Raw genomic sequence first — 14,432 nt, 5'->3', positions numbered from 1 at the left:
GGGCAAACATTTAAATTATATTTCCACCTATAATCTGGAATATTAATAACTGCCTCATTGGATGTCAAGATTAAAGGATATAAGATTTTTATTAGTTACAAGTTACCATAGTGGTTTTTTTTTAACTATGATATGTTTGGTTTTTTTGTTTGTTTGTTTCATGCTTGTACTTTTGACATTTCCTTCCATTTGAATACTTGCTTTTTGTGTCTCCTATAGGCCTATGTCTGTCCACTTAGGTGTAAGATGTGTTTGTGTGTCAGGGATGATGTTGCAATGCTAATGTTCAATTGCCCTATTTGGCAATATTCTGATCATTAACTATTAAGAGTAACACCAGTGTTAACTAACTCTCCTTGCCTGACAGTAGTGCTGCCACTATTCCTTGTTTCTGTGGTAATAGATGAGGTTTGTATGGTCCTGTTATTCCAGCCTCCAGACACCATTCCAGATCAACTGGTGCCCTCTACGCCCCCGATGTGTATGGGGCCTCAGGTGAAGAATGAGTACATTTTCACTTTCATCTGGCATTCATCTCAGATTTTGTCCTTTTCAGTTTCCATTGAATAATATTCATGTTTTATTATTTACATTTAATTTGTTTGAGAATAAATCATTTGTGTTTTTTTTTTCCTTTTCCACCAAGTAACTTTTCCCCCTTTCAGCAACCTTACTGAGCGTTTTTCTCACTGGAAGATGGACATTTTTCTTTTGTATAACCTGTTATGTCATTTTTAAATATAAAATTGTTTTATGTTTTCAGTTATGTACCTCATCTTTGTATATATGTTTAAAAAAAAAAACCAAAATGGTGGATGAAGTGTTTTAATTGTAAATGATGGTATAGAAATCAGTTGAGTGGGAGAATTCATCTCTGGTTTGTCTTTCCACATCTCATAACATCGGGCACGTAGTAGACACTTAATGAATATCAAATAATCTGTCTTAGTTAGAGAATGAAACCAACCTATCTTGAAGAAGAGGAGGTAATAATTAAAGCTTTTTTTTCCTTGTAAATTCCCAGTGTAGCTTCATTGATCTCCCTCTCCTTGTTGGTTGAGGATTGATCTTTGTTCTGGGTTACCCTGTGGTTCAGCTGTATGGATGAGATTTGCCTGAATTCATAGAGCTGGATTAATTATAGGGCTATAGACCTGCAAGCCCTTAATCAACCAGCCATGTTTCTTCTACTTTGTGGTCATAAATAAATAGCTACTATTCTTTAAATATATTTCCCACACATTGTCAATAATTTTAATTGCCTTTACCCTTTCATTTTACCAAAAACTAAATGTGCCCAGAAAATACAATATTGCTTTTAAAATGCTTTGCCCCATTGGTTTTTTTTTTCCCCCTCTTAAAGGTCTTAAAGTTTCCCAGCCTGACACTGTTACATTTATGACTCCTTTCAAAGCTATTTTCCTTCTTTTATTGAATTAGGTCCAGGGTATGGGATTAGCCAATCAAGCCGACTGTCGTCTTCTGTCAGTGCCATGCGAGTCCTGAACACAGGTTCTGACGTGGAGGAAGCAGTAGCAGATGCCTTGGTACTCTTCTCCATTTCCTTATCATTATAAATGTTCTAATTATGAAACTAATGTATGAGTAATCCAGTTCACCCATGTGGGAAAGGGGATGGGAAATTTTTTAAATTAAATCTAGGAAGATGAAATATAGACAATGTATAAAGCAGATCAATATAATTAATCCTTGATCTTTATTAATTATTCTGAATTTTAAGCCAGGACCAATAATAACTGATGGGATGTCAGGAATATAAATATTGATGTTTTTAGTAATTTGTTTTATACACTGTAGTATACAAAGGTAAGAGCAGATAGATTAGTATGGAAATATGTGCACTTACAAGCATGTATAATAATTTCAAGGCTAGCTTAACCTTAAGTATTTAGGGATTGTCTTAGTTGGGGTTGGATTTTGTTTAATCTTTTATGTTTTTACCAAATTTTTATTTTCTAAGCTGAAACTATAGTTTCAAAGCAAATTATAATGAAGATGTAATCATATCTTATAATTAGATATAATTCCTGATTATTTATGCCTGACACATTAACAGTGAGGTTTAAAAACATATTCTAGGCCAGGCATGGTGACTCACACCTGTAATCATAGCATTTTGGGAGGCTGAGGCAAGAGGATTGCTTGAGGCCAGGATTTCAAGACTAACCTGAGCGAGAGCGAGACCCCGTCTCTACAAAAAAATAAAAAATTAATTGAGCATGGTGGCACACGCCTATAGTCCCAGCAACTTGGGAGGCTGAAGCAGGAGGATCATTTTAGCCCAGGAGTTGGAGGTTACAGTGAGCTATGATGATGCCACTGCACTCTAGCCTGGGGTGACAGAGTGAGACTGTCTCAAAAAAAAACAAAAAAAAATTCATTGGCAATAGCTATAATATATTGAATATCATTACATGTATAGTTCTGCTCTAACAGTCTGTATGTTTTGATTTTGTCCCTTTATCTCACTCATTTGCTTATTGTTTATAAATTAATATAACTGAGCAAGGATTTGTTTTCTTAGGCATGGAATATATTGACCACGTCTTGTTCTGATGATATTAAATCAATCAGATGTTTTAAATATAACTCCACTGTTTCTCAAATGTTTGGGGATTTTTTTTTAATTGAATGATTTACCAATTAAATTCTGCTTACATCAATATTATGAATTGAGTGAGTTATCCTTGAACTATTACTTATAATCCTAAAATGGTGAGTTTGAATTATATGAGAAGTATTTAACCACTAAGGCTAAAATCTGAATCCCAATAATCTGATTTGGTCTACTTCTATTATTTGCATAGCACCAGATATTCCAGTCACAAACTATCAATTTTTAGGAAAAATTTTTCCAACTATTAAACAGAATTGTACCTGGAGAGAATCATAGAAATAAATTTAACTTTGGAAATGGCAAAGAATCCAAATAAGAAGAACATTTGAGTTTCTTTGGGAAAACTGGTTTATGGGAATATTTTTGTATTAGCTTAGATATGTCTCTTTGAACTAAAGGATATTGACAAGATTAAAGATATAGCCTGCTAGTAAGCAGTTCTTTCGTATCTATATGTTAAAAAACGTAATGTTTCTTATCATGGGCATTGGTAATGCCTACTTCCTTGTGCTGTTTAGCAAAATGTTCTTCATTATTTTCAACTTTTCTCTTTAAAAATTTACTGCTCTCAGCTCTTAGGAGACATACGGACTAAGGTATAGACATTGCTATTTTCTGACATCTTATGATACCATAACTTTTTTTCTTTGCTTCATCAGTTTAACAAATGATGGTCTTAAAATTCTTAGACATGCATCTGTTTATCTGTAAATATTATCAAGAGGGAGATACTGCTTGAATAGTGTCTTGTTGGGGGTGCTAGTCCTGGCTACTTCATACAAATGAGGTGAAGTCATTCACACTGACATCTATAACAAAACTGATCCTGAAACCAACATAAGAAACATCACAGTATTACCATTCTAAATTAAGTTGGTGTCTCTAAATCAATATATGGTATTTAATGATGGAAACATCATTATAAAACTATTTTAAGTTCAAATCACATTTCTTTTAGATTTTAGAGATAACTGATTGCCACCTGAAACTATTTGAAATTATTGTGTTTAATCTCTTTCGTAGAAATATCTTCACCACTCACCAGCCAAGTTCAGATATCGGATTACATCAATATTTGTTTCCAACTCTCCCAAGGAAATCTCAAATAAACTGTTTATTCTCTCTCATTTCATTTTTAATATGCAAGGTATAATTGGAAGTTACATATATTAATAGTAAGCCTTAGATGTAAAGAAATCAAAGGCATCTGAATATGCTTTGTTATATTTATTGAAATAGACAATATAGGCACATTGAGAAAAGCATAGTCAGCAAAATAGTTTTTCATTCTTTGTATTTTACCTCTCTAGGAGGCATGAGGGTTGGGAAAAAGAGAAGGAAGAGTGACAAGAGAAGTGATAGTGTAGGTAAAAGGAGAATAGAGAGAAGGTAGAGAAACAGGAAAAAATGGAACTTTACTCATAGGAAACATGAATTTATCTGATCCATTGTACCTTCCTTTAAAAAGGTAGTATTTTCTTACCAACTCAGATTTCTAATAGTTTCTGTTCATTTACATTCTAGCAGTTCTTGGTTTTCCACGAAAAGAGGAAAGAAAAAAAAAAAAAACCACATTTTTGAGCACTTTCCACTTTATGTATCTGAACTTCCATATAGTCTTATTCTGCTCCTACCACTTCCCTAGTTAAAGAATATTTTACCTTCTACTAACTAACTTCTAAAACATGTTTTCTGAAGAAAAACTAAATATTGGCTTTTTGTTATTATAATGATTAGCATGCTTTGCACTGATTTTAAAACAGTGAGCAATCCTTTTGTGGTCAGTAGAAATTATAAAACACCAATATATTCATTTGACTACTGCTAATGATACTCTTTATGTATGACAGAAAAAACCTGCTCGAAGAAGATATGAATCATATGGAATGCATTCAGATGATGATGCTAACAGTGACGCATCTAGTGCTTGTTCAGAACGCTCCTATAGTTCTCGAAATGGTAGTATTCCTACATATATGAGGCAAACAGAAGATGTGGCAGAAGTCCTCAATAGATGCGCTAGTTCCAATTGGTCAGAAAGGAAGGAAGGCCTCCTGGGTCTGCAGAACTTATTAAAAAATCAGAGAACACTAAGGTGAGATGTTATCTTAAAATAATTTTACTATCAGGTTAGCACTTTTTTACTCGACTTTTTTTCTATAACGCTTTAGAAATACAAAAAAGACTTGTCCTAAATTCAGAAAGTTGCATCAAAGTGTTTTTCCCAAGCCTCAGTTGTTTGGGACCATCTGTATTAGAGTTTACTGAAAAATGTTTTAATTCACTTGCTCTGTTTAACAAAACATTTTAAAAGGAAACTTTTTATTCACAAATAGAGGCTAATAAAAATGTTATTGGTTACAATATTAAAATAAATAATAAAATGTGCATAACAGTGACACTAACTGGGTTATGAAAATTCATTCATGCTAAATTTTTGAGCGAGAGGGAAGAATGTTTATGCTTATTTGGAAATGTAGGTATATTCTTAATATGCATGTAATATGTGAATCTTAGTGTCATATGAAGACAAATTGGAGTGAATTTCTCCAAGGACAGTTTATTTTGGGTTTTGTTTCCTAATGGCTTTAGCTTGCTTTTTTCCCCCCTGCATTCTTTATTGTCCTTGTCTATGTAATGTTTTAAACCTTTATAGTCAACCCCTTTAAGTACCTAGCTTCAGATATTTCATAGATTTGAATGTGGTAGAATGTAGAGGGTTACTTCCTGACTTGATACCTGTGACAAGGTTTGATGTACTTGCTGTGTATTTATTTTAGGAGGTATTAGAACTGTAAAATTTAAGATAAATATTTATTATGTACTACCTAATGTATCTTCATGTGTGGATATCACATACTTTATGAATCACTGCAATAAATCATCATAATATTGTTCCCAGCCCATCAAGATTATATTCAGTATGTCATTTTAAATGGCAAGAGAATAGGCATAGTTTAGAAAGATTTTAGCCCCTAAATGGAAAAATTTAAGAAAACATCTTAACACTTAAAAGGATAAGATTCGGCCGGGCGCGGTGGCTCACGCCTGTAATCCTAGCACTCTGGGAGGCCGAGGCGGGTGGATCGCTCGAGGTCAGGAGTTCGAGACCAGCCTGAGCAAGAGCGAGACACCGTCTCTACTAAAAATAGAAAGACATTATATGGACAACTAAAAATCTATATAGAAAAAATTAGCCGGGCATAGTGGCGCATGCCTGTAGTCCCAGCTACTTGGGAGGCTGAGGCAGTAGGATCGCTTAAGCCGAGGAGTCTGAGGTTGCTGTGAGCTAAGCTGACTCCACGGCACTCACTCTAGCCTGGGCAGCAAAGTGAGACTCTGTCTCAACCAAAAAAAAAAAAAAAAAAGGATAAGATTCATGTGTTGGGAATGCCACATGTAAAATTTCACCTGTCATACTATATTAATGAAATACAATTGTATCTCTTTTCACAAATTTTAACCTTTAAGATAGTGTAGGTTACAAAAGAATTATTGTTGCATTTGATAATTTTATATTTATCCCTAACTAGTAAATCCCACATATTTCTCAATTTTGAGGGCTGATTTTTTTTAACCTTTTTCTTAGTGATGTTGTTGTTAAGAAACTTAATTATATTTAAGGTGACTTTTATATGATTTCTTCCTACAGCAAGATATTAATTAGCCATTTTATTATTTTGGCAGTCGAGTTGAACTGAAAAGATTATGTGAAATTTTCACAAGAATGTTTGCTGATCCTCATGGCAAGGTATGTTTTAGCATTTAAGATTATTTACTCCCATAGGGTATCATTTGTATCTTACCCATAAAAGAAGTAAAATAATAGCAGAAAACTATAAGCCATTTTTATTTTATTATTGTCTCAAAATTGCAGTAATATTTCAAACATAATTAAAATTAAGTATTCAATATCATATATAATTTAGAAATGACTCTCTGGTAACCATTTGAGCTTCTTCAACGAGAGATTATCTAAGACTGAAAACTGAAAGCGGTATAGTTCACAGGCAAAACTAAATTATAATTTAATCAAGGTGATGTATTTTGTACTAAAATATTTTAGTATTTGTAAAACATGTAATTTGGGTAAGTTGAAAATGTTCTAACATTTTGTTTTCTTCTGTGATTAATTACAGCGTTAATGTAAATTTCTATTTTGAAAGAATAATTTTGTCAAAAAGAATTGTTAAATAACACAAAAGCACAAAATATGGCTCTAGCCATAGTTTGGCAGTATTGTAAAAGAAGAAACATTTTATACATTGAAATAGTCCTTAAAAATTTTAAGAACTTTGTTCAATTTTTAATGTTAATTAAAAATGTGTTTAATTAAGTACTTATGCATAATATGCATGTTTACTGTGAAATTTTGGTTTACCTTGATGCATAGCACTGTTATAAAAATGTGGTCATTTATTCTGTTTCCAGCAATGTGTTTGATAATGACGAAACGTTAAGTATCTTCCTTTAGGACACCAAGTGTCTACAGGAGACTTTCTAACCTAACTGAGAGGGAGATGTGGCGAGAAAATTATAAGAAAAATATCAATGAACTTCACTTTACTGTTTTTTTTGTTTGTTTTGTTTTATTGTCTTCACTTTATTGTCACATATCATTTCTTTCTCATTTTTTTCTATTTTCGGTATTTTCATTACTTACAACACTATTTAAAAATATTACAGTTCCACTTTATACATAAATCCAGCTAAAGATTTAAATCTAATAGGATATAGGCATAATTTAAATAAATTGCTCATACTTTAAAATGGTATTTTACAAAGATTATGCTCTGTCAAAAGTGTATTTATTTAATCTGAGGATAAAAAATCCTATTAAAAGACAAAGATGAAAATGTATTTGGTAAGCAGTTTGTTTACTAAAATTTTTTTAAGTTTGTAACTTTTAAATTGAATGTGTAGATAACCGTACCATTTTATATTGATATTGCTACCACTGATTACACCCAGAGGTCTTACTTTAATGCAAAATTTCTATAAATTCTGAACAAATTAACTTCTGATATTGTTAGTTAGCAGTGTAAGCCAAAAGACAAAACAGTTATTTAGGTGAATTTGTTTTATTAAATGACATTTTAATTAATAGTCTATTCAACTTTGAAAAATATAGTTATTAAGCATCTTCAGTAACTCTTCACTACTAGAAGATACAGGACCACAGTTTTTGTCTTTTTGTTAGGGCAATAATGCAATTTGGTTGGATGCCAATCTATGCAGTAATAAAGAGAAACATTTTTTAAAAGATCAAATAGATCTGCCAAGTTTGACATTGATAAAGGAACTTAACTGAGCACAAATGTTTGGTCTTCCCTAGTAGATGTAGACAGCCAGTTACAATTCTCCCTAAAGCTGAATCAGAAAAATGACTTTTTTATTTTTCTTCTTAGGGCCTTATAACAACATAAGTTCTTATCGACTTATCTGGTTTTGTTTGGTTGATTTGGGTTTTGGTATTTTAGTAAGTTCAACTAAGATAATGTAATGGGAAGATTTTTGGTTTTGTTTGGTGGTTGTTCATCAGAGGTTCTGCCAATAATTAATTCATTAAGAATAAACTGGACATGTCACCATACTGTGCTGAGTTTAAAATGTGTTTGAGTTGAGTTTTTGCTTTGTATACTGATATTAAAATAGCAGATATGCCCCTCACTTTTTAGTGTATTTTTATAAAATACCAACAGTTCCATTTTCATGATCAAGCAATTCTTTTTAATTTTTTCTTTCCAAATGCAATTTTATTCTATATTAGCAGTCAGCCATTATTTTCCTTGAATAATATGGCTTTGCAGGCCATAATGGTCTCTGTCCCAGCTACTCAGTTCTGTTCTTAATAACACAAAGGTATCCATAACAGACCACATATAAACAAATGAGTGTGGCTGGGTTGCAATAAAACTTTATTGATGAACATTACTTATGACACTACTTAACTGTATTAAAATCCCACTTTGTACATAAACTAAAATCCAGCTAAAGATTTAAATCCAGTATGGTACATGTGAATGTGAATGTTCATATAATTTTTATGTGTCACTAAATAGTCTTTTGATTGTTTTTAAAACCATTTAAAATTATAAAAACTTGTCTGAGCTTGCAGGCTGTAGTTTGCTGACACCTTTTTTATTTGATCAACGCTTTGCCATTGACACTATAATAGAAACTTATATGCAGGAACCTATACTCTTACAGCTCATGCCACTGGTTGAAGGTTAGGACTACTGAAGAGAAACAATGTATTGGCTCCTGCTGGGTGAAATCACAGAGCCCTACCTTTTCCTATCAGTCTGTGTATCTCATCTGTGATTTTTGTCTAAGTGCTCAGTGCTGCCTGGTAATCCTCCTCTTCTCAGTTTTCTGTTCTGTCCTCCGTGGAGACTGTGTCAGATATTCTCTCTCCTCAAAACTCCAGCCATTTTTACCTCCCCACCTATTTCGTGCCCCAGCATATGTCCCAGCCTCTTAGTTTACCAAGAATATAGAAGTTTATCAAGTAGGAGCTCCATTTCTTGCCTCCAAGCAGCAAGCCTAACTGCACATAAACCCATTCATTCTTTCTACCTGCCCTCCTGTTGAGTTGGAAGAAGGTCTCGTCTTGTAGCTGTGTTATTAGATACAGAAATACGTATCTTATCTCCTGCTAATATGGTCTCATCTGCTTGGTTGTCCAGGAATTTCTCATATATTCCAATTTACTGATTGATTTCCTTATTTTGTTTTCCCATTTTGTTGTGAGTTTATTCATTGTGCCTTTTATGTCATTTTAAGGAATGTGGTGTGGGAGAGGAGGAAAGGTGCGTTTTCTCTTCTGTGGTGCCTAATCCAGTCTTCCTTACGCCATTTATTTCACTCTTCAGACGCCTATCTCTTTGCTTGTTTTCCTAATGTTGATGCTATATAGAGTCTTGCCGTAGGCCCTCTTCTTTTACTCTGTACCTTATCTTGAACCTTCAGTTACCCACGTTATCCTAAAGGCTCCCAAATGTGTATTTCCAGCCTACATTTTTCTCCTGCACTTAACTTAAATGATCACGTGCCTGTTGGTTATTGTCAGCTTCAAAAACACTCTTCCTCCTGCATTGCGTATCTTGTTAGATGATACCACCATGTCTTGGTTGCTCTAGTGAAAAATTCTGGCATTATTCTAGAAACTACACTCAATTCTGTTGATTCAACCTTCTGAATATTTCTCCATTCTCATTGCTAATTCAAGACACAACTGTCTTTTGCCTGCTGTACCCCCTCTCCACCTTCCATCCCTAAATTGTCCTCTACACTGCTTCCTTAATTAATCTTTCTAAACAGTATATCTTCTCTACTAGCTCATCCTTCAGTAATTGCTCATTTCCCTCAAGAAAATATCCAAACAAAGCCTATCATATTTGCTTGTTATTCCCTCCTCACTCTCAACCCAGCCTGAATTATGTTAATTTCCCCTAATGTGCCGTGCACTTTTCATTATTGCCTTGAAATAGGCTATCAGGGATACTTCCCTCTCTTCCTCAACTTAGCATCCTTAGGCCTCTGCTTGGATAGCACTTCTTCCTCAAGCCTGGATTAGATCTCCACTCTGAATTATAGTCACTTATTTGTACCCTTAACTATCCTGAAAACTCACAGGGCAGAAACTATATAAAACCTTGCTCCTAGAAGGGAAACACTTCATACCATGACCATTGGTTGAATGGATTTTCCCACATCGTTTTAGGTTAGAGTCAGCATTTCAGTCTCTAAGTTAGCAGCTTCTGGATGGTAGCTGGCTTCCTTGATAAGTGAAAGTTGTCACTTATGCCGAACATGGTTGAGACTACCTGTTGTCCCCAGCTGAATCAAGACACTTAGAGAACCAGGTTATAAACAGCAGCCCGTATCTTTTCAGCTAGGACCACCTTCTCCGGCCCCCAGAATATTTCCTGCTTATATTTTTTAGGCAAGGCAGATTTTTATTTTGACTGCTCTGGACCCATTTTTTCTCCTCAGATGTAAGCAATGTCAGATGCCAAAAGCTATCCTATGTGTTTCTGGCATTTGACTCTGAACAAACTCTTTGAAAAATGGTACCTTCACTGAGATGCATGCTTTAAATTGGCATTTTATTGTCTTTGTAACCCTACTTCTTGAATCATGCTCTTGAGCTTTGGACAGCAAGGGTGGGAATTTAATCTGTGGCTACTAAAAGGGGGCATAATTGAATACCCTACTTAGAAGCTCACATCTGGTCTTCTGACAAGCGTTCTAGGCAGTTCAGCTGCCCACAGTTGTTGGATCAGGAGACCATAACACACATCTTACCTGGGGAAAAATAAAAAGTTGTATAAATAGTTACTTTTTGCCTCCAAACAATAGTAATTGTTCCAAACCTTTACAGAAATAATTTAACTTGTGAAAGTATTGCTTCTGAGAAGAGAAAAGATAGAAAAAAAGAAAGGGGGAAAAAATGCTAGATACTATGCTTTAGAACCAAATGTTGGCTCTGTTCAGAAATGGGAGTTAGTGTCTGTTATTCTTGGGTCCTTTCCAGAAGTTGACCCTCAAGCATAGTAGGGTCTGGAAAAGAAGGGCTTTTGTTTTTAGTTTTTTAATTTCCTTGGCAAAGAGGTAAAAGAGAAACACTGGAAAACCATATACTCTTCTCCCATACTATTCATTTAACTCTTTGTTTTAAAAACTTTTGAGTTTATCATAAAATTTTGAAAAACATTTGTCGCTTTTATTTTCTAAGTGTTTTTCTTCCATACAGGAACTTTGCATTTATGGCGACTAATTTGTGTGTTTTTCTTTTTTTTCTTTTTTTCTTTTTGCATGCTGTCCCCTGTGTTGGAACTCTCAATAGAGAGTAAGTTGGTTCAATATTTGTTGGAAACCTAACTTTACTGCATGACTGTGAAATTAACCCTTTTTCTCTATTTTTCTCTCCCAAAGAGTTCATGCAGTGTTGGACCCTTTGCAATCCACGAAATGCTATTTGCAGTTATGCAAACTGTCGTTCTGTTTGGAGATGTGCTTTTTAATCTACTAATTAATCTAATTTGATTATGTTCTTCTGTTCTGTATTTGATGACTGGCACACCTAAGATATAAGAGAGTTTAAGAAAAGGCTGCCTCAATTGTAATAGCTTAAATATTCTTTTCCAACAAATTACTGTTGTGAGATATGTGGGATTATAAGTTGGTTCCATTTAAGGTTGCTCCCACTGAATTATTTTTAAATGATTCCCAAGTTTCACAATTACTAAAAAAAATTTAGCTGCTACCTCCCCACATGTACTTTCTAATATTCTATTATTGTCATTCCATCAAAGTAAATAGAGTAGATTATAGAACAATGATTCTCAACTTTCTCTTCTGAAATAAAAAGTTTATCCCTAGTATTATTCTAGAATTATATTAGCATATTGACTTTCCACTTTCTTTAATCATAGTTAAGGTAAGAATGGTATATAATCTTACTGATAACATAAAGTCAATTAACAGATATTTTGTATGTTATATATATTATACACTGTGTTCTTACAATACAGTCAGCTAGAGAAAAAATGTTATTAAGGAAATCTGAGAAAATATATTTACTATTAATTAATTAGAAGTGAATCATCCTTAGGCAGAGGAGGAGGAAGAAGAGGGATTGGTCTTGCTGTTTCAGGGGTGGCAGAAATGAAATAAAGTCCACATATAAGTGGACCCACACAGTTTAAACTCATGTTGTTCAAGGGTCAGCTGTGTGTGTGTGTGTGTGTGTGTGTGTGTATGATCATTTAGTAAGTACCCTTGATAGGATATAGTATTTTCAAAAGATAATAGTACAATTCTATATGTAGAGTACAACAAATAGCATGTCTACATTTTTATTCCTCTATTCACATTATATCTAACCAAATGAAATTTCTACTTAGGATACTTAGAGAAATCTTCTTGAAGAAAATTTCATTTCGAATCTTGACAGGAACATAAGCTTTGGATATGTCAACATGAGAAGAAAGGGCCTCCTAGAAATGGTAGCATGAGTCCAGAAAAAGAAGTAGAAGATGCCAGAAAGTTTGTAGGAAATAAAAAGAAGTTAATCTCAGCTAGAATGAAGGAAAGGTCTTCCCTCTTTAATTGAGGAAAAAAGGTTGGCTACCAATTATGGGATAAATTTTCACTTAAGAGGAAATTCTTACATTCATTGAACAACTTTTTATTTGGTTCTCAGCCTCTGATAACTTTGAGCTTGGTTCTAACTGATGATACAAGACTATATAAAAATATACTCCTTATTCTCAAGTGATATGTGTTCCAGATGGGAAGATAATATAAATACAGAAAAAGTTAAATAGCACCATAAATAGCTAGCACCACTATGAGCTCCAAGTTGGGAAAATCTGTGGCTATTATCTAAAGTAGTCCAAGAAGCTTCTTGGCTGGGACTTGAGTGGAAATTTTGTAGGGCGTCACATGCTGTGTGTAAATGAATGGAGTAGCGATGTGGTAGGACATCAGGGAGGTGAGTGAGATGTGTTTAGAGATAAAGAGTGTATGTTGCCACATAGTCCAAGATCAGTTTGTAGTTAGAATCTTGTCTAAGGGTTTGAAACATTATCTTACAGACAATGATGGGACATTAAAGGATTTTGTTTCTGTCTAAAAGAGTGATATCACAGTATGATGGTGAAAAAAGACACGTGAGTTGTCAAATTCTAGCCCAAATCTGCCCTGCTGCTTGTTTTTGTAAATAAAGTTATATTGGAACACAGCCATGACCATTTGTTCGTGTAATGTCTATGGCTGTACTGCAAGGGCACAGTTGAGTAGTTTCAATGGAGATTGCTTGGTTTGCAAAGCTTAGGATATTTACTATCTGGCCTGTTACAGAAATTGTTTGCTGACTCCTGGTATGCAAGAAATGTAAAGACTAAAGAAAGGCTACTACAGAAATTCAGACCTGAGGCCAGAAAAATTTTAGTGCTTACAATGGTGGTATGATAAACAAATTTGGGGAAGGCCAAAAGAGAGCTATTCTAGAGATTCTGGGGCCTCATAGGATAGATCAGAGAGACCTTGTCAAAGAGGTCACACTTACGATGAAAAGAGAATCAGGATGAAGACATTTACGATGCAAAAGGAGAATTCCTGGCAACCAGAAAGGAATGAAATAGTAAGAGGAAAGCAGTGTCAAGCTACAGAATGGCCAAACGTACTAAACTTAATGAAAAAGCCATTACACATCACAATTAGAAGATAATTGGTTAGGCTGGAAGCTGAAAGACAAATTCTTGGGATGATGTCTGCATCTATAAGCAAAGGATTTAGCTAGAAAATAACAGTAAAGATAGTAGAGAAGACCGTACTTTAGAGAACAAGAGTATAGAATAGAAAGATTAACCTTAAAAATGAATAAAATCAGTGCTTTCTTGGAGAAATTATTATTAGAAGGATAGGAGTAGAAGAAATCAAATTGAGAAAGTCAGCGAAGAATTTCATGTTGAATGACAGTAAAGTAGATTAGGTATGTCATCTAGTAACAGAATGGATAGAACACAACTGAAAACCAAGTGATTTCGCTTCAAGTCCCAGCCTGGCCATTGACCACCTGTGAAACATTGGGCAAGTCACTTAATTTTCTGGTTTTCTGTTTCCTCATCCATAAAAGAGGAGAGTCAACTTAGGCATTCTAATGTCTATGATTTTCAGAATGGATTTTCATATAGGAAAGCTTAAAGTTGGAATCTTCAGGAGCATAGGCAAGAGTTGAAACAAGGGTGAAAGTAAACCAAAGAATAAAAGAGAGTCGGGTGCT

General features: G+C 34.1%; 1 protein-coding gene across 27 annotated transcripts in view; it reads left to right on the top strand.

Moving 5' to 3' along the window:
• CLASP2 (cytoplasmic linker associated protein 2) overlaps window positions 1-14,432 on the top strand; it is a 196,939-nt gene that overhangs the window by 139,411 nt on the left and 43,096 nt on the right. For 9 of the 27 annotated variants that reach the window (XM_069475479.1, XM_069475475.1, XM_069475484.1 and 6 more), the window contains 3 exons: window positions 1,441-1,547; window positions 4,489-4,733; window positions 6,326-6,389. In XM_069475479.1, the coding sequence (XP_069331580.1) occupies window positions 1,441-1,547; window positions 4,489-4,733; window positions 6,326-6,389 (416 nt within the window). Of the gene's footprint in view, window positions 1-432; window positions 496-1,440; window positions 1,548-3,210; window positions 3,235-4,488; window positions 4,734-6,325; window positions 6,390-11,489; window positions 11,493-14,432 lie in introns of all 27 variants that reach the window. The other 18 variants (XM_069475485.1, XM_069475497.1, XM_069475501.1 and 15 more) reach the window with 4 other exon arrangements.

The sequence above is a fragment of the Eulemur rufifrons genome, chromosome 7 (assembly GCF_041146395.1).
Source record: "Eulemur rufifrons isolate Redbay chromosome 7, OSU_ERuf_1, whole genome shotgun sequence".
Taxonomy (NCBI): domain Eukaryota; kingdom Metazoa; phylum Chordata; class Mammalia; order Primates; family Lemuridae; genus Eulemur; species Eulemur rufifrons.
The sequence above is the reverse complement of the archived record's forward strand: the minus strand, read 5'-3'. Positions and strand labels throughout refer to the sequence as shown.